Source organism: Salarias fasciatus, chromosome 22 (assembly GCF_902148845.1).
Source record: "Salarias fasciatus chromosome 22, fSalaFa1.1, whole genome shotgun sequence".
Lineage (NCBI taxonomy): Eukaryota > Metazoa > Chordata > Actinopteri > Blenniiformes > Blenniidae > Salarias > Salarias fasciatus.
This window is the reverse complement of record NC_043765.1, coordinates 3,827,248-3,854,781: the sequence shown is the minus strand read 5'-3', so window position 1 is coordinate 3,854,781 and position 27,534 is coordinate 3,827,248. Positions and strand designations below refer to the sequence as shown.

At 49.1% G+C, this 27,534-nt stretch overlaps 1 protein-coding gene and 1 long non-coding RNA gene across 2 annotated transcripts in view; both read right to left on the bottom strand.

The window, feature by feature from the left end:
* Nucleotides 1-27,534, bottom strand: part of ext1b (exostosin glycosyltransferase 1b) — a 113,127-nt gene that overhangs the window by 15,950 nt on the left and 69,643 nt on the right. The window contains exons 2-6 of the mRNA XM_030082158.1: nt 11,099-11,192; nt 8,849-8,956; nt 7,853-7,972; nt 4,552-4,684; nt 404-522 (exon numbers count right to left, since the gene is read on the bottom strand). Coding sequence (XP_029938018.1) covers nt 404-522; nt 4,552-4,684; nt 7,853-7,972; nt 8,849-8,956; nt 11,099-11,192 — 574 coding nt within the window. The remainder of the gene's footprint in view (nt 1-403; nt 523-4,551; nt 4,685-7,852; nt 7,973-8,848; nt 8,957-11,098; nt 11,193-27,534) is intronic.
* LOC115380878 (uncharacterized) lies at nt 14,094-25,110 on the bottom strand. Its single transcript, XR_003930371.1, has 3 exons — nt 24,847-25,110; nt 16,255-16,265; nt 14,094-14,104 (listed from the first exon to the last, which is right to left on the bottom strand). It is a non-coding gene; the product is annotated as an uncharacterized LOC115380878 (long non-coding RNA).

The window sequence follows — 27,534 nt, the reverse complement described above, 5'->3', positions numbered from 1 at the left end:
TGGCTCTAGTCACTATGGAGGAGTCTCCGGGACGGAAATAATCCAGCATCTCCTGACCACACCTCCAACCGCTCACACACCGCAAAAACACACAAAACACAGGCCTGCTTACTCACACACTGGACACACACACACACACACACACATACACACACACACTCAGCCATCAGGGAGCAAATTCCATTTCATTTCCCGCCGTGGCGAGGGGCGAACGCGGGAATCAATACACGCCATCTCCAGCTGTGCTGAAGGGGCTCTGGCTGCCATGGAGACAGATGTAGAGCTGCTCCAAACTGCTGCTCTAATTCAATCCATCGGAGCAAGCACACACACACACACACACACACACACACACACACACACACACACACACACAGATGCATACACACACACTGTAGCGTACCTGTGCACAGTACTGGGACTTGGCCACAGCAACCAGCAGCTTGACGATGGGCTGCGACTGCGACACCAGCGGGGTGACCATGTGGATGACGGCCGTGAAGTTCGTCCCTGGTTTAAGACCTGGAACACAAACACACACACACACACACACACACACACATGAATTTCACTCAGAAAACGTCTCTCAGAGCAGCTCTGTGTGAATTCATGGCTCTTTGAAGAGGAAGGAGCTTCACGTCTGTTTTCGGGGAGGTATTGACTGGAAACCAGCCGCTCAGAAACCGCCGGTTTAATTGTCAGTGATGTACGTTTTCCAAACCAGCCTTAAAATATTCAACAATGTTAATGTGTTCAGAAAACGCCAAATCTCCCGATCACTGAATATTTCATTCTGAAAACTCCTCGGCTGGATCTGCAGCCTAATAAACAAACAACTGACGGCGGATGTGACTTTAAATTCGCTCTGACTTGATGTTGGAATAAAGTAATTGAGGCTGAAAATGAGGAGGAAATAAGATATTGAGTAAGACGGATCATAGAGGACGTCCAACTTTTCCTAATTTAAATCTAATCTAAGTCAAGGCAGCAAAGCATGGCGGGGAGGAGACGCATTAGAGGAGGCTGCTTCCCGCCACACAGCAACGCTTTCCTCAGACTTGCTAAACTGTCCTGGTGGTTCGTGATGGGAGGAGCGGAGGACTTCAGACGCCTGGGATCTGCGTTTGTGCGCAGCTCATGAAGAGACGCTCATCAAACATTGAAGAAAACCTTGAGGCAGAATTACTGTTGTGCAGCAAACTCTAAATTTTTTAATGTTCATGCTGTTTCCTGCTTCAGCGCCGCCGCTCGGTGACGCCTCCTCAATCAGGACCCAAACGTTTGGAGCGGAGACGGACGATCGAGGCTGCAGGAAACTATCTGAGGGGCATTAATACGTCCAATCGTAAGAAACTCAGAACTCAGGTGACTCAGAGGTTTAAAAACCCAAAACTGATGAGTTTCAGGTCGAGTTCTGAAACAAAGAAAACAATAAAACTGTGGAGGGAAGGATGGAGGGAAGGATAGAGGGAGGGAGGGAGGAATAGATGCAGGGATGGATGATGGAGGGATGGATGGATGGATGGACGATGGATGGATGGAGGGATGCAGGGATGGATGGATGGATGGATGGATGGATGGAGGGAGGGATGGATGGATGGATGGTGGGATGGATGGAAGGAGGGACGAATGGACAGATGGACGGAGGGATGCAGGGATGGACAATGGATGGATGGAGGGATGGATGGATGGAGGGAGGGATGGATGGATGAAGGGATGGATGCAGGGATGGATGGATGGATGGATGGATGGATGGATGGATGGATGGATGGAGGGAGGGATGGATGGATGGATGGATGGATGGTGGGATGGATGGAAGGAGGGACGAATGGACAGATGGATGGAGGGATGCAGGGATGGACAATGGATGGATGGAGGGATGGATGGATGGAGGGAGGGATGGATGGATGAAGGGATGGATGCAGGGATGGATGGATGGATGGATGGATGGATGGATGGATGGATGGATGGAGGGAGGGATGGATGGATGGATGGAGGGATGGATGCAGGGATGGATCGATGGATGGTGGGATGGATGGAAGGAGGGACGAATGAACAGATGGATGGAGGGATGCAGGGATGGGCGATGGATGGATGATGGATGGATGGATGGATGGATGGAGGGAGGGAAGCAGGGATGGATGGATGGAGCGTGAAATGAATGGATGGAAGATGGACTGATGGATGGATGAATGGACAGATGGATGGAAGGATGGATGGATGGATGGAAGGATGGATGGATGATGGGTGGATGAGGGATGGATAGATGGAGGGCTGCAGGGATGGATGGATGAATGGAGGGATGGATGGAGGGATGCAAGGATAGATGATTGATGAATGGATGGATGAATGGATGGATGAATGGATGGATGAATGGATGGATGGCTTAATGGATAATGGATGAATGGATGGATGGATGGATGGCTTAATGGATAATGGATGAATGGATGGATGGATGGATGGATGGCTTAATGGATAATGGATGAATGGATGGATGGATGGATGGATGGGTCTCTGACAGGAAGAACTCGGCCCTAGTAAAACTAGAGACAGAAATGTGGCGTTTCAGCAGACGTCATCAGATTTCCTCCGGTCTCAGAGCGTCTCTGGTGGACGGTCCCCGATCAGAACAAACACTCTGTAGTTTTAATGTGTTCCAGGAAGATTCAGCACGACTTGGACGCCACGGAAAGCGGCATGAAAGCCTCCCCGGCGTCTCTGCAGGCCGGTTTCCGTCACTTCACTGAGTAAACGCAGACGTCGGAGCTCGTTTCTGTCCGGGAGTGAAAACCTCCCGCAGACGTTCAGGAAACTGAAACCCCCCTTCATCACGGACTTCCTGTAGCCTCTCACTTTCTTCACTCCTTCACTCTGCAACATGCAGGTCATGAAGTTTATCTGCAGAATGTCGCTCGGCCACGATTTAACGGACACATTCCGTCAATACGGTGGAATGACGACGGTTTGCTCAGAGACCTGCGACATTCGGGACCAGTGGAGAACGATTTCCAGGCTTTAGGCTGAACAAGTTCATCTGAAGCCACAGAACTTGTTTAACTTTCAATAAAACACAACTAACAACCCAAACAGTGAAGTTCTGCTATATTTACTGCTGCTCTCTTCTACTTTTGGATGGATTTCTCATAAAGAAAAATCAACTTTTCCAGAGAAGAATCTTTTGACTTGTTCGTTTCAGTTCAGGGCAAATCAATTTCTACTCATCAAAAACTAACGTTGAGTCTTTTTTGACAGTTTTCTTTCAATTTGGTGATTTCCTTTGTTGTGCTCTTCCTCGGTGAGGATTTCCAGCAGCTCAACTTTATTACATGTAATGACTGTGCTGAAAATAAACACAGAGACACCCCCCCCCCCCCCCCCCCCGTTTTATTTGATCCTGCGGAGGAGTTTTCTTTCTTATCTTCTTCCATCCACGTGAGTTACGACACCTCGGTGCGATTCTCGCCACATCTGTAAACTCCAGCCTTCATAACTCATTTTTATCCGAGTGAATCCAGATGTTGCATCAGGCTTTACAGGTGTAGTTAATAAAAGTGTCCACTCACAGCTTTTTGATGCTTCTTTAGTTTAATTACTCTTAAGTTGCTTAAAAAAAAAAAAAAATCAAGTAATTTGCAGCTTCTTATTTAAAAGTCCATTCGGCTGAAGCAATAAAAGCAATCTGCGCCAGCTGTGTGAGTTAACATGGATGATGAGACGCACGCGCGCATGTGCGTGCGTGTGCGTGTGTGTGTGTGTTGTTATTGACTCCCACAGAACAAGAATTAGTGTCACTTGGAAACAAACTCTGCTTCTTTGATTTTCCTCATTTGCCCGTCAGCGACGAGACACCTTGTCTCCTCCAAACCTCTCCGCCTTTAATTGCTTCCTCTTTGACAAACAAATAAATGGGCTGTAATCCGCTCTGTCACCGCGCACGTGTGTGTGTGTGTGTGTGTGTGTGTGTGTGTGTGCGTGCACGTTTCAATCCGCTCTCCATCGGCTGCTGAGTGTGAGTGTGATGATGGAGTGGAGAGGTGAGGGATGGAGCGGCTGCCGGGGTGAGGATGTGGGGGGTGGAGGGGGTGGAGGAGGTGGGGGAGGGGGTGGAGGGGGTGGAGGAGGTGGGGGAGGGGGTGGAGGAGGTGGGGGAGGGGGTGGGGGAGGGGGCCTGCTGAACCGTGGCAGTGCTGACTCAAAAAGCCGTGATGGACGGAGCGGTGTGTCAGCAGGACGATACAAACATCCGTCAGACGCCCAGTCGGCCGCCGCACTCGTTTAGGAGACACAGCCGTCAGAGGAGGGGGAGGGGTGGGGGGGAGGGCAGGGGGGTGGAGGACAATGTACATTATTCCTACTGTTCACTCAGGATCCAGAAACCTCCAGAATCTGTGGTGGAGTATTAAACTCAAAGTGATGAAGAGGAAGTCTGCTCCTGCAACTCGTTATGGATCAGTGTGTGTTTGTGTGTGTGTGTGTGTGTGTGTGTGTGTGTGTGTGTGTGTGTGTGTATGTGTGTGTGTGTGTGTGTGTGTGTGTGTGTGTGTTACTGACCCTGTGTGGCGTAGTAGAAGGGGAAGTCTCCCAGGTATCTGGAGTAGGTAGGGAGGATGAAAAGCCCCCCGGGGTGGCTGTTCCACATCAGGCTGCTCCGGGAGCCGTGCTCCAGAACCCGGTCCTCGATGATCTGCACACCCAAACACATACACACATGTAAAAACACACATCGTTCAACACACACGCCGACCGCCACTTCTTTAACCTCGAAATACATGAATACGGTGAACGACTTGTTTCCCATCAGATCTCACAATGTTAGAATAGAAGAATAGAAGAGGAAAGCTCTCAGACTCAGGTGGCGGAAACAATCAGGATTTGATCAATGAGCCCTGTAATCACAGTTATGAAACGTTTCGCAGAGAGACGGGAGTCTCCGTACAGAGACGGAGCGTTTCGCCACCACGCCACTTCTGACGTCCCCGTCCTTTATCGGCTCACACCGGAGCGCCGAGGCTTTTTATTCACAGGCCCAAATTAAAGCAGGTGAGAAACTGTTCTGAAAGTGAGTCTGCAGGCGGCGGATGAAAGCGAGAAGCCGACGGAGCTTTCCAAATGTTTGCTTTGTATCAGCCTCAATAGCGGCGATCGATCGTGTCAGCAGCGAATCGCAGAGGCACAAAGCGCAGCTGAGAGAAATCTATGTTATTGTGTAATTTTTCTTCCGCTGACAACCCTCAGACTCGAGTCTTTTTCCTTTTTTTTTTCTGGAGAGAGAAAAGCTCAGTCAGTCATCGGGATCAGTCACAAAGAGGAGAGAGCTGGTGGAGGATGGGGGGGGTGAGGAGGAGGAGGAGGAGGAGGAGGAGGAGGAGTGAAGTCTTCATCAGGGTGTGAGCAGCAGTCAGTCCAGCTAGAATTCAAATGGAGTGGCTCACAAGCCAAAACGCACAAGTTTGATGCGTTTTGACTGCAAATAAATCCAAATTTATTCAAATGAAAACTTTCAAAATAAAAGTTTGGTGGTGTAAACGGACTCTAACGGAGGACAAAGTCATCAGCAGTCAGTCAAACCGGGACTGGAATGGAGCCGTCAGTCACACAGGCGCGTCTCTCTCTCTCTCTCTCCCCCGGCCGCCGTGCCCTTGAGCCAGGCTAAATTGCTTCAGTAAAACAGACACAGGTTTGTGGCCGTGTTTTATGGCTGCTATTGAATCTGCTGGCTTGGTGACTCCAAGGAGGCGAGCTCTTCAAATTGTAAAGAAGAAGAAAAAAAACTAACTAATAATGTAGCTGGAGGCGACTTACTGTAATCATATTGACAAAAACAACATAAAAATTCATGGCAGGGAGGCGGCGGCGTGGAGAGAGAGAGAGAGAGAGAGAGAGAGAGAGAGAGAGAGAGAGAGCGAGAGAGAGAGAGAGAGAGAGAGAGAGAGAGAGAGAGAGAGAGAGAGAGAGAGAGCGCGAGGAGTCGGCCTGTGTGAGTTTCTTTTACTTTCTCTGAGCTTCGTCCCCGAGGCCAGTCGATAACCATTTGCCTCAGAAAAACAGATTAACTTGCAATCCGTTAACTTCTCTATAAAAACACTGCCTGCCTGCCACCTCAAAGTCCCCCCCCGCCCCCCGAGCCCTTTACACCTTATGAGGGGCAATTCTGCTCGCTCGGCTGCGGCTCCTCCCCCGTCGGCGGGCCTCAGCCGGGACATGATGGACGACTCAATCTCACCTCCGAACAGCCACAATCAACCAATTAGAGCATGATAGATAAATCCTGCCGCACACTGCCGGCCGGCCTCTAATAGGTGGGTTTAATAGGTGCGGCGGCAGCACACATCCGCGGATATTGACCTTGTGATTGGTCGAAACGGCGCCGCGTCCTGACAGGAAACAGCGCCTGATAGGCCTGACTCGTGTTTCCCTGCCAGCCTCGGACCGGCGCGCAGAAACACACACGGTCAATGAGGAGTGCGCTTGTGAAGGAGCAGATTCAATCTGTCATGGTGTGAGTGCGTGTGTGTGTGTCTGTGTGTGTGTGTACAGGAGCAGCAGGATAAATAATCCTTGTCGCTCGTTATCTCGGCCGCCGCCGCCACGCTGCCATCTACATACGTCACCCGTGCTCCTCTTCACCCTTTCTCCCTCCACCCTCTTCCTCTCTTTACAGGACAGTCAGTCAGGATTAGGCTTTTAGCCTGCGCTGTGTTTGATACACAGATGCACAAACACACACACACACACACACACACACCGAGTCACAGGCCTTCCGCTGTGTCACCTTGCACTTTACTGAGGAGCGACAACATGTCAGCAAGGTTATGGCTGGGTGGTGCCGGGCGTATCTGGCCTGACACATCTCGACATATGGAGATGTGTTCCTGACTCCGAGTGTGTGTGCGCGCGTGTGTGTGTAGCAGTGGCTCACACACACAGCCAGATATCAAACAGACCAGAGATGTAGAGCAGACTGAAGTCAGACTGTAGATAGTGAAGCCATGACAGTGTGTGTGTGTGTGTGTGTGTGTGTGTGTGTGTGTGTGTGTGTGTGCGCCAAAGTCAAATTCAGATGTAGGACTTAGGAAGTCACACTGTTAGTGAGAGGGCCGGATGTTTGGGCTTCGGCAGCGCGGAGAAGAGGGAAATTAAAGGTGTGACGGGGCACCTGAGTGAAGGAGGCGGCGTGAAGCCAGATGGGAGTTCAGGTGTTTCTCCACAACCAGAAACTGCTGCTTTCAAATGAATAATGAGCGACGAAATGCTTCTACATAAACAAATACGCTACGATGAAGGAAAGTTTCAGTGGATTTAGCGTCGCTGAGGATGGGCCTGGATGAGAAACTTATTACAACCTTTACTGACGATCATCTGTTTTTCGTTCTGGAACAAATTGAAGTGAAAATCTTCTCTTCTCCGAATGTCCTCTGATTGCTTTGGCTTTGACGGACGCCGTTTGGAGCAGACAGAAACACGTCTCAGTTCAGAAAATAATCTATTTGATACAAACTGCATCCTGATCGGAGCTGCTGAGCTTCTTATCATACCGGCCCCATGATGAGAGCGAGCTCAAACAACAACACAGAGATGATTTATTCACCTTTACATGTGTTGAAAGGGTCAAACCTTCTTCAGAAAGGCACTTTGTTTCTTTAAAGTAAACATTTTCCCTTTTTTTCCCACTTTTCCTGGAGTGTGGAGGTTAAATATCTCCAGTAAACCATGTGAAGGTTCCTGTCAGGAGCTTTTCTAGGAAACTCTGTGGAAAAACATCAGCTGGACAAACCTGTATTTGGGTTTCAGCCTCGTACCAAAGTGTATGTGTGTGTGTGTGTGTATGTGTGTGTGTGTGTCCACTCCTCACCCCCAGTGTGGTCAGTATGATCTTCTCCACGGAGGAGAAGTACGCCTCCCAGAGGAGCTGCGTCTGCTGCCGGAGGGCCACGATCTTTTCCTGGTGGATGGAGCGCACCGTGGAGGGAATCTGAGAGGAGACGGGACACACACTTCAACGTCACACACTTCAATGTCACAACGCGTTTTAGGATTTAGGTCAAGAGGATGGAATCTCTGAGCTCTTTATGTGTAAGTAGCTCCACTTGAAATCAGAGACAGATAAAACTTCAGCAGTTCAGAATATTTACAATCTTATTAATCAGCGACACCAACGGGAACGGATCCTGTGAGTCTGAAGGTAAAGGTGTGTGTAGGATGGCCGTGAGTCACAACCTGAGCTGAAGGACACAGAGGAGGAGTCACGGTTTGATTCCCTCTTCTTCAAATATATATATACGTTTTAAAATCTGACAGTTTTTATCTGTCAAGTTCCAGTTCTTCTCTCTGCAGTTCATTTGAGATATAAACATCTTGAATATTCTGAGTGCAACACGTGGCGCTGCACCTCTGACGGAGCTCCTCCATTAGAAAACTCAATGTCAAACAATATTACTACACACTTCATTCAAATTAAGATTTAATGGGCATATAATTACTTTTTCCCCCATGAAGTTTGAGCTATTCCAACCAAATCCATTTGCTCATTCTATTAATTTGCCCTCTCGTGTAACAATGTGTGGCTTTGAGTGACGTTTTGAGGCGAGGACTCGGCGCGCCGCTCTGGCTTTTCACAGTTTTTTTTTTTTTCTTTTTTAATGGAGCTGTCAGGTTGTGAGAAAAAACCAACAGAAAAACAGAACTTTAACAGAAACGCTGTTTCGTTTCAGCTCCTGTGTGGCTTCATGTCAGAGAGCGGATGGGGGTGAGGCGGGGCGAGGGGGTGGGCGGGGGGGGAGATGGGGGTGAGGTGGGGGTTCAGATGGAGCGAGGGGGTGGGTGTTGGTTCAGACGGGGGTGTTTCTACCTGCAGCAGGAGCCGCTCGTCGCCGATGACCGCCGCCATGTTCCAGTCGATGACCTCTGAGAAAGGCATCTCCCAACCGTTACTCAGCATCACCGGCACACACGCCGCCTGAAACACACACACACACACACGCACACACGGTGTTACAATTATAAATGCTAAATCTGTCATTTTTCTGCTATCTTTTCTTTTTTGCAGATCCTGTAAAGACGTTTTAAGTGAAAACACACCACATAAATAGATAAATAAATCTTCTGGACGATACAAATGCTTTCCTTCAGTGTCTTGACTATCTGAATGAGTGTGGTTACATGGTGTTTTTAATTCGGAATTGCTTCGTCTTAATAAAGTAATTCAGAATTATATTCATGAGTGTCGTATTTACATGGAAAAACTAAGGATTAAATCCTCTCTCACGCTGACATCTCCCGGAAGTAAACAGCGTTTTTCTTTCGTCTTTCTTTCTCCATTAACTTTGACTCTACTGCTTTGAAAATGTTTGCGTTGTTGAGCGCCCGTCGATCCGCCCGTTTCATTACATCCAATTCTTCTAAAACCGCCGTTACATAAATCCTCTTCATACGAGTCGAAACGCGGACCGCGGGCCGCCATCTTGGAAAATGGCGTCATCACAACGGAGCATGCGCACAACGACCGGAATGAAGTCGCGCCTAATTAGCATATAATTCCACTTCCAAAAGGAGAATGAACCCGCCGGTCTATTCATATTTCAACTTAATTCTGAATGAAGTTTTTAGGAGTTTATATGGTCATTTTAAGGTGGGATTAGGCTTTATTCTTAGGCTTTATTCTGATTTATAGAGGAATAAAAAGTCCCATGTAAACGCACTCCTGAGCACTCCTCAGTTCTACCTGGTCCTGCTCTTTTAAGTTCTTGTGAGGAGAACCTGGAGTCTACTGGAAATGTGGACAGTGGGATCAGAGAGCGCCGCTCACGCACAGCTTCAGTCTGATAAACAGAAATGAGTCTGAACACAGCGTCCAGATAAGCAGGACGGTAGCTTATAGGAGCAGATAACAAGGGTTTCAGCCCGGCTCTGGTGACTGATAGGGACGGAGAGTGGAGATAAATAGATAAATTCATAAATAAATTCATAAAGAAATGGAGCATCGGTGAGATAAACGTCGCTCTGTCTGTACTGAGAGCGCCATGTGGATTAATCAGAACCAGGAAGCGTTTAGTCACAGAGCTGCAACATTTTCAAACCACAAGAAATCAAACACACATACAGAGAATCCCTTAATTACTTGTTGTGTTTGTGTTTATTTGAATAGTGGAGAATCCTTCAGGAGCCTCAGAGCCTCTGGATTCTCTTTCTGTGAGAGTTTCCTCACACGTCGGGTCCAGAGTGGAAACAATGGGCGGCGTGAGGGTTAATGAGAAGAGGTGAACATTTAGAGTTTCACAAAAACAGAAGGAGGATTAAAGAGGATGAAAAGGCGGAAGAAAGTTTATAAATGAATATTTAAACAAAAAAAGAAAAGACGTTAGACAGCGAAGCTGAATGTGACCTTTAGCAGAGGAGTGGCAGAAGGATGGAGGGACGAGAAGAAACATGGAGGGAACAGCTGCCGTGTGTGTGTGTGTGTGTGTGTGTGTGTGTGTGTGTGTGTGTGTGTGTGTGTGTGTCACGTAATGCCGGCTCTGTCTCTCCCGGGTCATAAAGGTGTCAGCTAAACCAGAACTGGCCCTCTGGCTCTGCTGCTGTCTCCTCCATGTGCACGTGCACATGCACGTGTGTGTGTGTGTGTGTTTGTGTCCTGATGGTGAGATAAGCGCTCCTGTGTGGACGGCGGTGTGCGGCGAGCGGCGGTAAAGGACAGTGCGGCGCTGCTGCAGGAGAGCAGGGTACCGATGTGAAAATGGAGGCACAGGAGCAGAAAGGAGACGTGAAGCGAGTAAAAACGAAGAGACGGAGATGAAAAGACGTAAAGGAGGCGGCGGCAGACAGGTCGAGTTCATACAGGTGTGTTATTCTCACCTCTAATCCTTTCAAATTAAAATGGAACTCTGATTGAAAGCATCTTTAAGGGTTAATTTACTACTAAATAATAAACTACTTGGTTACTTTGAAAACATTTTGAGTAAATGAGATGTGTCACATCTATTCGATCCACATCTGCTGATATATACTCAGCGTTCCCTCCACGCTGCAGGGAGCTCTGCTGAATCCGTGACTGAGAAGTGCGTGTCGCCACGGTAACCAGGTGAGTTTACGTGTTTCCCACCTGCAGCGTCTCCAGGAAGCGGAACGAGCCCAGCCGTCTGCCGCGGGGGACCAGGCAGAAGGTGGCGTTGTGGAGCGTCTCCTGGTAGTCGTACCTGCGGACACACAAGCAGAGCGGCCACGTCAGTACACGGTTCACACACACACACACTCACACAAACAAACACACACACACACACACACACACTCAAACACCAGACCAGGAACGGAACAACGTCTGTAATATATACACACAAATTCAAGGACAGATGCTTAATCCCAGTCACATCCACGTTCAATCCTTTTGATTCCTGGACCTGAATGCCTTCCTCCTGTCTACCGTCTCTCTCGGAGAGCAGGAGGCAGAGCCCCCACCCACCCCCTCCCCCCCCCACCCTCCCCCCCCCTCTCCAGTGAGCTGTGTCTTATTGCTCTCCAAACAGGGTGATCAACCCTGCCAGGGGTAATGAGCTGAGAGTGACACCTGCTTCCACCACACAGCTGCCTCACACAGCGTGTGTGTGTGTGTGTGTGTGTGTGTGTGTGTGTGTGTGTTTTGACAGCCCGTGTCTTCTGATGTGCTAACACTGGAGATGCGTGTATGAACCGTGTCATGTAACACAGACCCCATCTTCACGTGTTTCATCGCACGTCAGTGAAGGTCGTTAACTTTCACATCAGTCTGAAGTCACACAGTTTGTTTCCTGAAATTTCTCAGATGTTTCCTTTCACACATTCACACACATAAGCACACGCACACACACACACACACACACACACACAAAGATGGGTGCAGGGGGAGTGAACGTGTCTCTGCTGCAGGATGAAAAGCAATAACTGCGTAAAAAAAAAAAATCAATTAACTCCACTTTTAATATATTTGGTTGATTTCAGCTTTAGATTTCTGTGATTTTCTTTCACAATTTTAAGTCACTTTTACCTAAGAAGTTACAGCTTCTGCTTTAAACACACACCCTGTTTTCTCCTTTAGCAAATGCAGTTTTACAATACTGTTGAAAAGGTCTTTCCGTATCCAGGCTTCCCACTGTTTTTCACATTATTACATTACATTTTAAATAAATACAACTGCTTTTTGAATCTCTGCATTTTAAGGAAAGAATTTATTTCATACAGGTGTTTCTGGCATGTTTTGGTCTTAACTTCATTTAATTTTAACATCTGGACATTTTCACCTTTTGTGTGTTTTCGTGTTTAATGATTTCTGAAGCGCTGGTTGAGTTTAATGTTTAAATTTTGATATAAACACTGATTGATAAAATACCGAACTTGACGATGACGACGATCTTCTGAACGACGCACAGATTGTTTTCAACCTCCGACTGTAAAACCAGTAAAACCCAGATGTTTTCTCAGCATACATAATGTCTACAGTGTTTTTTGTGTGGAAAAAAAGTGTTTGGTGTGTGTGTGTGTGTGTGTGTGTGTGTGTCTGTGTGTGTGTGTGTGTGTGTATGTGTGTGTCTGTGTGTGTTGGGGAGGGGGGTTAAGAGACTGGTGAGGCAGAAAATCATTTCTCATTTAGCCATCGTCTATACAAGGTGAAGGTTACAGGACACACGCACTTATTGATGGTGCTGTCTGAGAGTGTATGTGTGCCCGTGTGTGTGTGTGTGCCCGTGTGTGTGTGTGTGTGTGTGTGTGTGTGTACTGTAGCTCACAGAGGAGTGTGACAGTGGCTGCTGATGCTGCCTCCTGTCTGTTCCTGTGAAAATGGACCGAGCCGACGGGTCAAAGCTGGAAATCAAGTACAGTGTGTGCGCACACACACACACACACACACACACACACACACACACACACACACACACACACACACACACACACACACACACAAACACACACACACACACACACACACTGTTTTGTCTCGTCTTTAGCTGCCCTCTAATAAAGTAGTGGAACATGACAGCCTGTGATGAGAGTCCCGCCCTCGCTCACACCTACATGCACAGCACCTAACACAGTTATCTCACACACACACACACACACGCCGTGTGTGCAGGCGACAGCTGCACGCCCTCACATTGACGTCCCGTCACCTGTCGATGGAGACGAAGAAGCTATCTGGGCCCATATTTCCACACCAGCTGTCTGCCTGGACGGTGTGTGTGTGTGTGTGTGTGTGTGTGTGTGTGTGTGTGTGTGTGTGTGTAGCAGGCACTCATGTCATTGTGGAGACATGAAATCTGCAGGAACAGATTCCGGGTCCAAACCGAGGCCAGAACCGAAGTGCAGGAATGTCGGAGTGATTTAAGAGGCCAGCTTCGTCTCTGATGGTACAAATGTCGATTATTTCTTTCTCATGTCGTCCAAACCGTCACGACAAGAACCTTTCAAATCTCGGAGCTTGCTGTTCCCTGGCTCTGTAGTGTAGTGGACAGAGCGACTGGGTCCATGTGTAAGTCGTAGTTCGATTCCCAGGCAAGCCTTCATTCATTTAACAGGTTTATTGAAAGCAGTGTAAACCTGACCTGAAATACCACACACACACACACACACACACACCGGAGCCCTGGGTTCAAGTCTGAATTCACAGAAAGAAGAGAAAAGAGGAAGTTCTGATGTGAGACCGTTAGAGTTTTCTTCAGCCTTTTCGTGGAAACGGAGGCTCTGGGGATCAGAAGGAGTTCAGTATCGAAGTACCATAAAGGTCAGGCTGCGGCGAGGGACCCGGGGTCTGGTTGACGTGGTAACGGCATGCACGGCTCTTTTCCAGGCTGCAGCGTCGCTCATATAACATTCAGTGGAGTCTGGAACTCCTCCTGGTTCGAAGACGTGAATGGAGGAGAAGTGGGACTCTTTCAATCTGCTGGATGACAGCCTTTCTTCTGTTTTGAACTCGCTGCAACTCTCACTTTGATGGATAATTAAATATGCATAAAAGGCAATCGGTTCCTCTTTAAATGTATTTCTGGTGTGTTTGCATTTTCATTTTCCCGCCTCAGTCTTATTCTTGCAAGAAAATAACATTTTAATTCAAATCAAACCAAAAGAGATAATAAGAACGCTGCTCCATCCTCTGGAACCTTTTCTTTCCTCCTGTGGCAGCAGGATACGACTCCTCCACTCCTCATCCCTCATGATTTACCTGCCGAGCACCTTAATCTGATTAGAACTGGGACTGCGTCTGAAACAGATCGTTTTCTTTTTACGAGGGAGTAAATCGGCGGTTTAGAGGTTGGAGACGTGCGAGGAGGTCGCAGGCGGAGCGACCCCACCCTCACCTCGTCCCCACCTGCTCCTCCCGCCAGTCGTCCTGCTGATTTGTGTTTTCCAGCGGTCCCACCTTCCTCGCTCGCCTCTGTCCTCCTGACCTTGAGCTGGTGGTGAAACCCTGAGCCGAGCTGCTCGCCTGCAGGCTTAGTGTGTGTGTGTGTGTGTGTGTGTGTGTGTTGATGAAGGCAGGGTGGGGGAAACAGACGGAGGAGTCACTGAAGTGGACTGACGAGGTGATGGAGACGAGGAGACGAGGAGACGACCTCCGCCTCGACAGCCCCGAAGCTTCACCTGCGTCCACGTCCGACTGCCGCGAAACACTTCGCCGCCGCCACCGCCAGCCCTGGCGGCAACATCCAACGCCGTCGCCATGGCAACGTGTCATTAAGCGCCTTCGTTTGCAGCAGCTTAATTACCCGGGAATGCTGCGTCACCGTCGGAGACAAAGGTAACGAGGCGATGGATGGAGGACGAACCCGGAGGCTTTTCTCCTCCGTCACCCCACGATGCTTCACTCCCAGACGGAAGACGACCAATAAACTCAATGAGTGGAATAAATACACGAGAGAGATCGGGATTAAACGCACGGCCATGTTGAAATAAAGCACCGACATGGATGTGAAGGTTGAGAGAGCGAAGCAGTCTCATTCAGATCACAACAGCGATCAGCAAATGTAAACATGACATGGCGTCACACGTTCATCCTGGTCCGAGCTGCCAAAGATCAGTCCGATCAGGTCGAGGCCTCGTTTACACGAAAACGAGGAAATGAATCCTTCCTGAATAAGAGGAATCTGTTAATCAGACCAGCTGAGAGTGAACACGTCCAGGATATTCTCCTCATGAGATATTAAGAATGAGAACATCCTCATGTTCACGACAGGAGAGAAGCAGAAGCAGGAGGATAAAACATCCTAACACGGACAAAAGGTTAAGTGCTGTGAATTAGTTCCTCCTCCTGTAACGGCGGCCCGGATTCCCAGGGGTGCAGTTGGGTGGGTGGCCTCCGCCTCCCGGTCCGTCTGCAGACGGCCGGACTGGCCGGTCCCTGAGCTCACAGCTCCACAAAACCTGCAGCAGTAATTTACTGCTTACTGAGACTCCTGGCGGTCCTCTCCCCGGCCCCCGCCGCCGCCGCCGCCCCCTTGCTAATTTCGTTGTCTCTTAAAGGGGGGTTCTGTGCGAGCTGCTGGAATAACGGGCGTCTGCTGATGGCTGCAGGTGTTTTCCTGTACTGTATTGCAGTGGGGTTTGTGAGTACGCTCCTGAGGTTTTGTAACAGGGAAAGAAAAAGAAAAAAAATTATCTGGTAAAAAGACTTTCAACTCATCAGATTAAAAATTCATGATGAAACCGAGCTGCGATTTCTGCGACCTGCGTCGCTTTCCGCACTTCGGAACGGAGGCGAGCCGGGCGGCGCATCAAGGAGTGTAAAAGTTATTTATCAGCGTGGATGTCGTGTCGCAGATGTGCTCGTTTGTCTTGTAAATAACTGTGGAACAGACTAAGGACGGATTCCAGCGGTAATTAAACAGGCGCCTCCTCATAAACGCTAAGCGTCTAAGTTGAAGCATATTGTTGTGTGTGTTCCCGTGAGAGCGCGGCAGATGTGCGGCTCAGTGAGCCGGTGGGGGAATGAAAGGGGGCTCCTGAATTAATGAGATGGTGTGTGTGTGTGTGTGTGCGCGCATGTGACAGGTATGGCCTAGTGGGTAAATGTGTGTGCCACTGCAGCTACATGCAGGAGTCAGCATCCAGATGTGTGAATTTTCAAACCTCCTCCTCTTCCTCCTCCTCCTCCTCCTCCTCCTCACTCTGCAGCTAATTCATTAGCCTAATTAGAGCTCATTAGCCGGCTTATGCTAGTTTGAATTAGCTCTCCTGCTGCGGGATGACCCGCAGGTCTGCGTGGCCAAACAAACAAGCTTCCTGCGGTCGGACCGACTGCAGCCCTGAGGTCTGCTCGTGTCGGCGGCGCGCCCGAGCGGAGAGGCCGGCGAGGTTCGCAGCGGCGGCAGCAAAGGAGGCGCGGCGGTTACGGGAGCAGCCGGGCTGAAGTGTAAAGCGAAACCACAGGAGCAGCTGAGGGGAGGCGCAGCGCTGGCGTGAGCATGGAGCCACACCTTCAGGACAGGCTCCAGGGGCTGCGGAGTTTGCATGTTCTCCCTGTGCATCAAAGGGTTTATTTGGGATTAAAAAATTAACACTGAACTCAACCGCAGCCTTTGGATCTTCTGTCACACTCATATATATATTTGGTTACTTCCTGGATAGTTTTCTGACTGAAAAAACATCAATGAGTTAAAAACTAAATAAAAATCCAGTTGGTTTACTGGACACACGAATATCTGCCAGAAAACATGAAATATGAAGCGGCAGATAAGACCTCTGTCAACAGGACTGTAAAATGACCCCGTCAGCTGAAACCAAAGCCGTGATGTAAAGAAAACCTGAAAAACCAATCAGCTCCCCATTAATCAGACAAACACACCCAGCGTGAGCCGCGTCCGGCCAACGCCGCGCCGCGCCGCGCCTGTTATCACAGATGTGGCAGCAAACAAACCGGAGCGTCGGGATCCTCTGGTCAGCACCGTCTCTACACACACACACACACACACACACACAACATACGTCCATCAGGCAGACCCACAGCCTGCCATGTAAGTCCATCATGTGTTGGGAGCCTTCCCTTCACCGTACTGCGTCCTTCAAAACTGACCAATCCCGCGGTGCGCGGCACGCATCCCCGACAACACGGGAGCAGAACTTGGTTATTCTGCGAGCTTCACCCTTCACGGCTAGCGTACATTAAGTTCCCCCATGCTGCCGGGAAATGAACCCTACTTGTCAGACTTTGAATGGAAAGTCTCCGGTAATTCTGCGCCGCAGCATGAATTCAAAAGTAACCAGGTGTCAGGAATTTCTGAGATGTTACGCTGGTTTGCATAGCTGCGCTGGATCCATGTTAAATGAGAGTCGGTGGGGAGAGCAGCTCCAGGTGGGGGGGTGGGGTGGGGGGTTGGAGGAGGCACCAGCCTACATCAAAAAAAAAAAAAAAAACATGGTGGCACACGCGCTCATATGCATGCAGATTCAAACTTCTGAATCAGTTCAAGTCAGCAGCCTGTTCTGCCCCTCCAGCTACCCCCCCACCCCCACCCCCACCCTAACCCACACGTGTAAGCTTGAATATTTTACAAACACCCCGATAACGAGAAGTCTTCCTGCCGCGATGCTAATTCGGTGTGACGGCTTTATCCTCGCAATCTTTTCAATTTGTCCTCTCAGATTTTTTCCACCGCCGACAGATGGAGGCAATTTTTCAGTTGCATTTAGTGTCTGTGCAGCAGTCCGAGTCCCCCGCCGCACACCCGGCTCCCCGGCGGACGGGAGGCGAGGCCGAAGACGACCATCGGCCACCACCATCACCATCATCATCATCATCGTCACGCCGGTGACTGGCACCTCGCCCTGTGACGAGGGGTCCGGACGCCGCACACGTTCACCGGAGACCAGCTGTGCTGTTCCAGATGGCCCTCAGGACGCCGGCTCCTGTGTGTGTGTGTGTGTGTGTGTGTGTGTGTGTGTGTTCATATGTGAGAGGCAGTCTCAGATTTAGACATGTCAGCACATGCTCTGCGGCCGCCGCATTTTTAACACTGACACACTTTGTCATGGAGGCCAGTGAGACGAGGGACGAGGAGGAGGAGGAGGAGGAGGAGGGGGAGGGGGAGGGGGAGGGGGAGGGGGAGGAGGGGGTCACCGACACGTCCTTTCATCTGACACACCAGACGAACGCCGCCGCGGTCCGTCCCGCCAACGTCACACAAGCAATAACAAGCCTGAGCCGCTGCCTCTCTCACGTCCTCGTTCATATCTGCACACACACGCACACACGCACACATGCACGCACACACACACACTCTGACACCTCCGCCCATTACGGTGGTCCCATCTGCCGCCGGGAAGAGCTCCACTCTCCTCCAATAGGTGAGCAGACACTTAATCGCACCTAATTTCTTGTCTGCAGACCCGGCCTCATGTAATCCCTCTGAAGACTCCTCCAAATCTCCATTTAAAGCCGGTCCTGGAGCCACCTGGGTCCCTGAACACAACACCCCCCCCCTTCCCGTCCAGAGACCCCCGGGGAACCCCGCCCGGAGCGCGGCGGACGGACGGCGGCGAGCTTTCATCGACCATCAGGATCCACGCTTTGAAAAATCGGCTTTGTAAGAGTTTGGAGAAGCAGCTGTGTTTTCCCAACACACACTCTGAGCTCTGACGGACTTCAGGTGGACCACGAGACGAGAAAATCCTTCAGGGAACAGAACTTCGAGCAAATATATTCAAACTGTTCTGGATGGAATGTGTTAATAAGGATTTATGGTCATGAAAAGGCCTTTATTTTAAACGACTCCTTTAACTTTGTGTTTGGAGGTTCGATACACACCATGACAAACACAACAAGCTCCTCCAAAAACATGCAGCTGTGCTGTGAGACGGAACCAGCAGGTTTAGAAATGTTCCTGTGATCGCATTTAAAAAAGAGAGTTTAGTCTTGTTTTTTTAACATGAAGGAAAAAAAAAAAAACATTAAAAAGTCAAACAGTCGTTCAGATTTATTTCCTTTTCCTGCTGCACTGACTCCAGTTATCCTCCTGGTTCATTCTTGAGATTCTCCCACCTCCCTTTAACCCCAACACACACACACACACACACACACACACACACACGCATACACACACACACCCAGAATCATTTGAGAGTGAGTTTGACATCAGCATCAAACACAGGCTATGTCAGCGCCGCATGACATTGGAGAGCAGCATGATGTCGGAGACAGTCAGCGCTCCCAGGGTGTGTGTGTGTGTGTGTGTGTGTGTGTGATATAGAGAGAGGGAGGAGGTACAGCTGTCAATCACAGCACAGAGGCGAGCAGAGCGATACGCTACCCAGTGGGTTCATCAGCACCATGTGTCAGTCACACCCCGAGATCACACTGATTGTCTGTCGGCACCCATCGGGGTGTGTGTGTGCGTGCGTGCGTGCGTGTGTGCGTGTGTGTGTGTGTGTGTGTGACAGTGAAGTGGGCGTATCTGGTCTGGGGAGAAATATCACGGGGAGTGGGATACAAAGGACAAGAGGAAAAAAAAGTGATAATGAGAAGAAGAAAAGAGGACGAACCGTCCACAATGATGCAATTATGATTCAATTTAGATTCTTGCATCAATTATGCAAACATATTCAAGAGACATGTCAAATATTGATAGGCTCTTCAACTCCTCAAACTGTATTCATTAAGGAGCCAAAACCTAACCCCGGCTCGCTCATTAATCATGGATGGATGTCAGCTGGAGGTCCGCATTCAAATTCAGCGAGCGGCCCCCGAGCGTCCACACCAGCCGAGGCTGCCGCGTGAGTGTGTGTGTGTGTGAGAGAGGGTGTGTGTGGACCTGTGACCTGTTACCTGTGAGTGTCTGCAGAGCTGCAGAGGGGAAACGTGATATTCTGCTGAGGGAAAGTGAGCCGGCGTTATTATTGGAAGCTGAGTCTGCCTGGATGTGAGAACTATTATTACACCTGAGCACTGAATGAGTCGCCTCCATCTCTCCATCTGTCTCTCTCTCTCTCTCTCTCTCCCTCTCTCTCTCTCTCTGTTTTTAAGCAGCTCGACACTGGAATCTCTCAAAAGCATCTAAAAATGTCACATTCAGGGATGTAAGCATGAATCTCCACATGTTCTCCAACATACTTTTTTCTTTAAAGGCTACATGAGGAGTTTTATAAGGATGTATTAACATTTATGGACAAGCATCTGGATCAGGGGTGTCAAACAGTTTCATTTTGAGTGAACTGGACTAATGAAATAACCTTTAAATTTCACCTTCACTGGTTTAAAGCTTTTTGACAGCAGAATTTGTCCGAAGCATCTCTGTGACCCAGAAAAAAAAGAAGTACTTCCACTGAGAATCCATCCTCTTAAGACTCTTTTTAACATTATTCTATAATTAACAGCCTCTTTTAGTGACAAATCAACACAAGCGAGCAGGAAAACAACACATGCCAGTGGGCCAAACTGGAGGGTCATTATGATGGTCATCAATCTATTATCATCAGCCGCTGATTGGAAAGGATAAATTAAGCTAATTTGCTCAGACAAAGTCACAAAGGAACTTTTCTTGAAATTGAAATCAACTGAAGTGAATAAATACACCTTTTCTTGGTGCAGTTTGACACAACAGAAAGGATAAACAACAATACGCTATCGACAATAATGGGAACTATTTACTATGGTCTTGGTGCAGAAGCAGCATTTCCGCCGTTTCCATGGAGACGGCGCCCAAAAGCTGCTTTTTTTCAATAATTTATTAAATTTACACCCAAAACAAAACAAAAGTTTTGCGATTTGAAAAAGTTGTCGTGCAGAAGGGGGGGTTTGAGCGTTAACTGACAGCGGCGCTTCAGGCTACGAACCAGCACACCTCGGTCGAATGACACAGTGCGCTGTCATGTGACTGAGGCAGGGTGGGGTCACAGCGTCGGGGTCAAAGGTCGCGGAGGTCCCCACCCAGAGGAACAAAAGCAGGAGCGAAGCCTTTCAGCGGGGATCTGAGTCTGTCTGGAGAGGCTGTGTATGCAAATCTGGGTTACATCAGTTCAGTGTGTGTGTGTGTGTGTGTGTGTGTGTGTGTGTGTGTGTGTGTGTGTGTGTGTGTGTGTGTGTGTGTGTCTTCATGTCGGACCACATAGTGTTCGTACTAACTGTGATGACGAAGCCAAAGTGCAAACCTACTTGGCCCGACTGGAGGCCTCCCCCCGAGCGCTGCACTTGGCTGGTCGTGTGTGTGTGTGTGTGTGTGCTTGTACATGGAACAGCTGTTCTGCAGCGCTACGCCGGGAGGTCAGGGGGAGACACGGGCGTCTACAGCTGTGGCCCCGGGGCTTGTGGGAACTGTGGCTTCAACAACGTGGGAGAGGAGGCGAGCGGCGAGCGGAGGGGCGAGCGAGGAGCAGCGGGACTGAAAAGAGCTGCATGTACAAGAAAACAAGTGGAAAAGAGAAAGCGTGGTTGATAATCCCTCAGAGACCGGCGAGGTCACGGCAGAGAGGCGGGAGATAAGAGGAGCGTTTTCCAGCCATCAGACACTCTGCTTCCTCGGGAAAACCCTCAAGTTTAAGGGAATTAATAACAGTCACACGTTCAGAAGCGTCTGGACTCCGCCGTTAGAGGCCAGGCCCGCGGGCCACGATCGCACGGTAACCACAATAAAGAGCCGGCGCCGGGGATGACGCTCATTTCGGGACGGCACATAATGTGATCAGTCTGAGGAATCGCTTTATAGTTTTGCGCAGACAATCATGAGCTGCTGCTCCGGCAGAGAGACGGAGGCTGACAGCAGAAACTAATAAGGCTGCTGCTCCGGGAGAGGAATGGGCTCATCTCTCCGAGGCACCCAGAAAAACTACTGGAGCTGTTGTACACCATTTCCAAGAACAAAAAAAGCACCTCATCGACGCTGAAACCCAACACTAAATCCCCTCTGCCTGACACACTCGGCAAAAGAATAATGTGTGCAGCAAGAATAATATTTGCAGCCTGCATTATAGCGGCGTGCGAGAGGAGGAGATGGAACTGGGCCAAAAAACTAATTTATGGCCTTTGTGGAAGCCCCTCATAAAGAACGAGAGCGCAGTTCACTCCGCCGGCTGATCTCAGTCCCACCGCCTAAAATCATTAAGCGTCTGCACGGATTCAACGCAGCTGTGGGTGTGAAAAAAAAAAAAAATCAAGCAGGAGGAGAGTCCTGGCAGACGGATGTCACGGATGCTGTTTGATTTTCACCTCTAATCAGGCCACTCGCTACACCGCTGCTGCTCCTACGTCTCGTTTCAAAGCAGCGATACGTTGAGGAGACGAACTCACTCAGATCTGTGTGTGGAGGAACTACAATATATCTTCGACTGGATCTGCGTCTCGGCTCCTTCACGGCCTTATTAACTCAGGTTTTCTTCCACAAGCACCCGATGAAAAGTCTCCACTCCAGCTACAGAGTGGTGTTCGGCAGATGTTGAAGTCAACGCCGACGAAAACCGGCCAACAGCCACAGAAACACCGCCAAACTCAGAAGTGTCTTTTTTCTTTTTTTTAAAAGCAGAATGTGTTGTTAAGTTGAGTGCATCCATTTCAATTACAGACGAGCATCAGATAAAGCCAGCTGGTAAAAACACACATTATTTTTATGAACTCTTCTCATATATGTGACGCCGATGTGAGAAATCTTTCCCAATTACAGATATTCTGGAGATATAAGAGTGTGTGAAGCACTTCAATGAAGAGTTCAGTAAATTGCCTGAACTGCGTCGATGTGGGAGATAAGAAAACGCAGCAGTTTTCTGCGCTTCCCCTCCCCGATCTGATTGTGACACGCGTCCCGCAGCGGCTACGACGCGGGCGAGATTTCCTGCAGCTGATAAAATCGTGTGGTTTTAATACGCAGGCGTGGCGATGGAGCGGAAATAATGCAGAAGGTCACAAACAGGAAGCGTCCCGGTGTTACTCTCTGTGCAGCAGAACGGCGAAGAGGATAAAGATTCACGTGAGGTGAAGAGAAGAAAACCGTCCAGCTGGCTTCAAAAACAACCTTCATTCAAAACAGCCACAGGAAAACCAGGGGGGAGATTAAATGATGGGTGAAGGTGACCTGGTCGATTTTCAGAAACTGAAGCTCCACTGGACGATTTAGCAAGATTCAAAATACTAACATTTATTTTATGTTTCACTCCCTTTAAGGGTCCAGAAAAACCTCCTCCACCCTGATTGGAGAGCTCCCTCATCCATCCATCCATTTCCATGTACATCCCCATCAAACCATGATGTATTTGTGACAAAACGGATAAAAGTTCCTCAGACAGACGGTCGGAGCTCTTCGTGCTGATTCCAGCAGGACGTCTACAGCTCCAGGGTTCGTCGTCCAGCTTCGTGTCGAGCAGCAGATCTTCTCAGCATCGTCACGACCTTTGCTTAGCCTTCCTCTCATTTCCTGCCGTCTCTCCACCGCCGGTGCACATTTCTGCAGACGTGCGCTTCTCTCTGTTCCCGTAAAGGCCGGCGCCGCCACGGCGGTTTGGTCAAAGTTAGCATTTCCAGACCAAACGCTCGCCAACGCTGCACTCTGCAGAAGATCAGAGGCGGGAGGACCAGGGTTTGATTCAGCAGCGTTACACACCCTCAGTGACGAGGTGAGCTGTCCAATCAGTCCGGGCCATGATGATCTCTACCACAACACGTCTATGAGGACAGAAAACAGTCTCTGTAACGCGGAGAACAGAAGCGTCTCTTTCCTAAGACAGCATGAAAGAGCAGAATCACTGGCTCGGTACGGGAATCGTAGCAATCCGTGCCTCTGAGACTTTCCTTCATGTGTTTCTGTTCATTTCTCCTCTGAGTCTGGGGCCATCACCGCTGCCTTCATGTCCCTCCGTCTGCTCAAGGATGAGACGAGGACGAGAGAGGTGAGCAGTGACAAAAAAAAAAAAAAATGAAAAAGCAAAGAAAAAGTGCTGTGAGAGAAAAAAAAAACCCTCAAGGATGTTACAGAGAACATTGGACGAAGCCAACAAGACAGGGACTTTTCAGAAGTATGATTAATCTGATCTGGATACAATCTGGAGACCAGACAAATGTTAATGTGAGATCAGCCTCTTTCCTCCTCTTTTTCTTCTCCTCTTTTCCATTAAGCAGAGGAGGTCTGGGGCATTTCTGCGGGGCAGCGGAGCAGAGAGCAGCCTTCTCCTCTTCTGCCGCTAACAGAGGGATATTGTTGCCGCAGAACCGTGACTTCGGTTACCGAGCATTCCTGCCTCTTCATTTCAAAGACAGAAACTTTAAAAAGGTAAGGCGAGGTGGGAGCGAGAGAGAGAGAGAGAGAGAGAGAGAGAGAGAGAGAGAGAGAGAGAGAGAGAGAGAGAGAGAGAGAGAGAGAGAGACAGAGAGAGAGACACAGAGAGACAGAGAGACAAGCAGGTGCAAAATAACACGGCGCCGAAAGCAGGCCGAGGAGAGAGCGGCGGGAAACGCTACTGAGAGACTTTCTCAGCCGGACAGGACTGCGTTCATCCAGCTTCGACACCTCTTCATCCAGCTGAGGGTGAACATCACCAGTCCATCAGAGGACAAACACAGACACACACACACACACACACACACACACACACACACACACACACCGAGTGTGAAACGTGCTGCGAAATATCCAGACAAAACAAACGGACGTCAAGATAAAACAGTCAAGGTTATCAACCATAACCTTCATGTTCCCCTGAAAGCTACAAACCCGTATATTCTGGTTTTCCTCTCACTTTTCATGACTTCTCAAGTCGTGGAGGAGACGTAAAGTGCAAGTTGATTGATTAACGGATCAATGAACCACTTTAGTCATGAAAACTTGCTTTTTGTTCTTCACAAGAACTACAGCTAAACAAGAAAAGACTTGAGTTCCAACAACAGTGAGAAATACACACACACACACACACACACACACACAGAGCTATCACTTCTTTTAAATTCAGCGGTCGTCTTTTCCTCCGGCCAAATAATCTGGCCGCTTTGATCTAACTCAGCGAGCGAGTGTCATCTCCAATCCGAGCATGTAATTCCCTCCAACATTAGGCGGCGGCGGCGTGTTGTTAGTCACCGGCTCTGGCAGAAGGCCCCGATTTCACTTCCTGAAAGTCACAACAATCCCACCACGGCAGCTGCATTAACCACCCGAGACAAATAGACCTCCGTCTGGCACACACACATACACACACACACACACACACACACACACACACACGGTGAATATAAGAGTCGAGAACACTCTGAATAATTTCATGCATACACACCCGTTCCCCCTGTCACACACACAAACCCGCGGAGGGAGATGGGACAGCATTTAATCCCACAGTAATGGATTTAACTCCAGCTGAGAGTCCAATTACTGCAGCTATAAATGCTAATGGTAGCGCTAATCATAACAATGGCGGCGCAGCTCGGAGCTGCGAGCTCGGACACGCTGCCTTGCTTCGCCCCGGTAACTACGCCACGCAATTACAGCCGAACACATAAAGCAGGCGACTCCAGCTGATTTCATCTGGAGCATCTCATCACTGCCTGCCTGCAAACACTCCACAGTCTCTCAGGTTCTCTGTTTCAACGCTGCTTCAAAGTCCGACTGAGAGATACTAGCTTACGTTAAAAGTGTTCATCGAAAACAATGCTACTGTTTCTGTTCAGGTTCACTTCAATATTCCTCCTTGGTTTGCTTCAGCTGGAGGTTTCTCTGAAAACTTGATCATTGAATGAGCCACAAAGTTTATTCCCGCTGTAACTGAACACTTAACTAGTTTAAAAAATTCTGTGTCTGTGAGTTTATTGAGTTTACAGGAGTGGTCTTCATGTTTTTCATCATGAATTTCAGTAATAACTACAGCTGACAAACAGCGCCAACTTGTGGCCCAGTATGCTAACTACACCATTTTCAGCATTCTCGCTGTTACCATGTAAAGAGACATCGTTTTCAAAACGTTACCGTGTAAACGCAAAACTAGTCTTGAAACAAAAACGCAAAAACAATGCGTCTCCTCTTTAAATAACACGTTATCTGATATCCGTTATGACTCTGTTTCAAAAGTCCTCCTCCATAACCTCTGAACTCTACTACATAAATCAATTTTCATGAATTCAAAGAGTCTCAAATAAGAAACTCAATCATTCAATTCAAAACTGCAGGATTAAGCCTTTACTTGTAGTTCCACTTTTCACCACAAGGTGGTGTAATGAGCCACTGTCAATCTCACCTCTGCACACAGTAACCGTGAAAAAGAAAAAAGAAAGGCGGCGCCACCACGTGTTGCACAACAGCAGAATCAAACAAACCTCACATGCTAAAGCTTCTTCGGGCGCCGTTAACGGTTAACGTTTCAGTTTTGTTTCAGCTAAACTGAGACGGGAAAACGAGCTGACGTAACTGAAGCCATAAATTCTTCTTTTTTTTTTTTTTTACAGTGTGGGCGGAGGCAATTAGTGGGGGTGGGGAGGGTAGCTGACTGAGTTAACCTTTGAAAATATCCAAACAAAATCTCTGGAAAGAAAGCAGCAGTGCAGTCAAAGGAAGTATCTGTCTGGTCATCTGCAGAGTGAACATCACCTCCTGTCTTTAACTGGGTCACACACACACATACACACACACATTCACACACACACTCACACACACTCGGAGAAGTTCAAAGGAGCCAATAAAACATTTACAACATGGTTAAGCCTTTTTCTTCCCCCGCTTCGCTCTCAATCTGCTTGGTGAGCGTGTTTGGTATCCTCCCTCCGTCGCGGTTCTGGGAGCTGCTACCAGCCTGGACTCCTCGTCTTTCTGCCCGGCTCTGCCAGCGACCTTGGGTTAAACACATTTAATTAGCGCTGGCAGGATCTCCACGCCGCCTCCTGCTGGCAGCCCGGAGACGAGACGAGCCCCCGGTCCGACCAGCTCCAGCTACACGCTGTGTTTGCGTCGGCTGCGAACGTGTCCGGCAGATCTCGCTCTCCTCGGGCCTCGTGGTCACTTTGGGCCGAGCCAAGGTCTCGAAGCAGGGAAAACATTCGTGAACGGCGGGGATCTCCTTGTGAGAGACGAGCCAAAGATCCTCTTCACTCGCCGGGTTTCAGTCGACCACAATGGAGATGCTTTGAGACTCTTTGAGGCGAGGACTCGTGCAGCGCGAGACACAACAGCCACACACCGAACACAGCCTGAGTCGGGAGCTTCGATATATACACCAGCGCACGGCGGCCTCTCAGACTTTTGACGGGGAGCACTTATGTGGAGAGGCACATGCGATCCGGAGAGGCGGAGGCCTAATGAGAGACACCAGACAGGGGCAGCGTGGCACAATGCAGCCGGCTGCAGCCTTCAGCGGTGAAAAGACGAGGCTGGTCTTCAAATTCCACGTCTTCCCCTGTCAAGAGCCACTCCATGGATTTAAGGACGGGAGGCTCTTCTTCTCACTGTGAATGCACTGAGAAATGGAAGATCCCTCTGACTGAATCCAGAGTTGAAGAGATATTGTGGTAGAAAAATGAGCATTTAGGATAAATCGATCTGCCCTCCAGCCTTAGTTTGGATCAGAGGAGCTCTGGGTGAAGAGCACAGTTCACCTTGGACAAATCCCTCACAGGAGGAAACA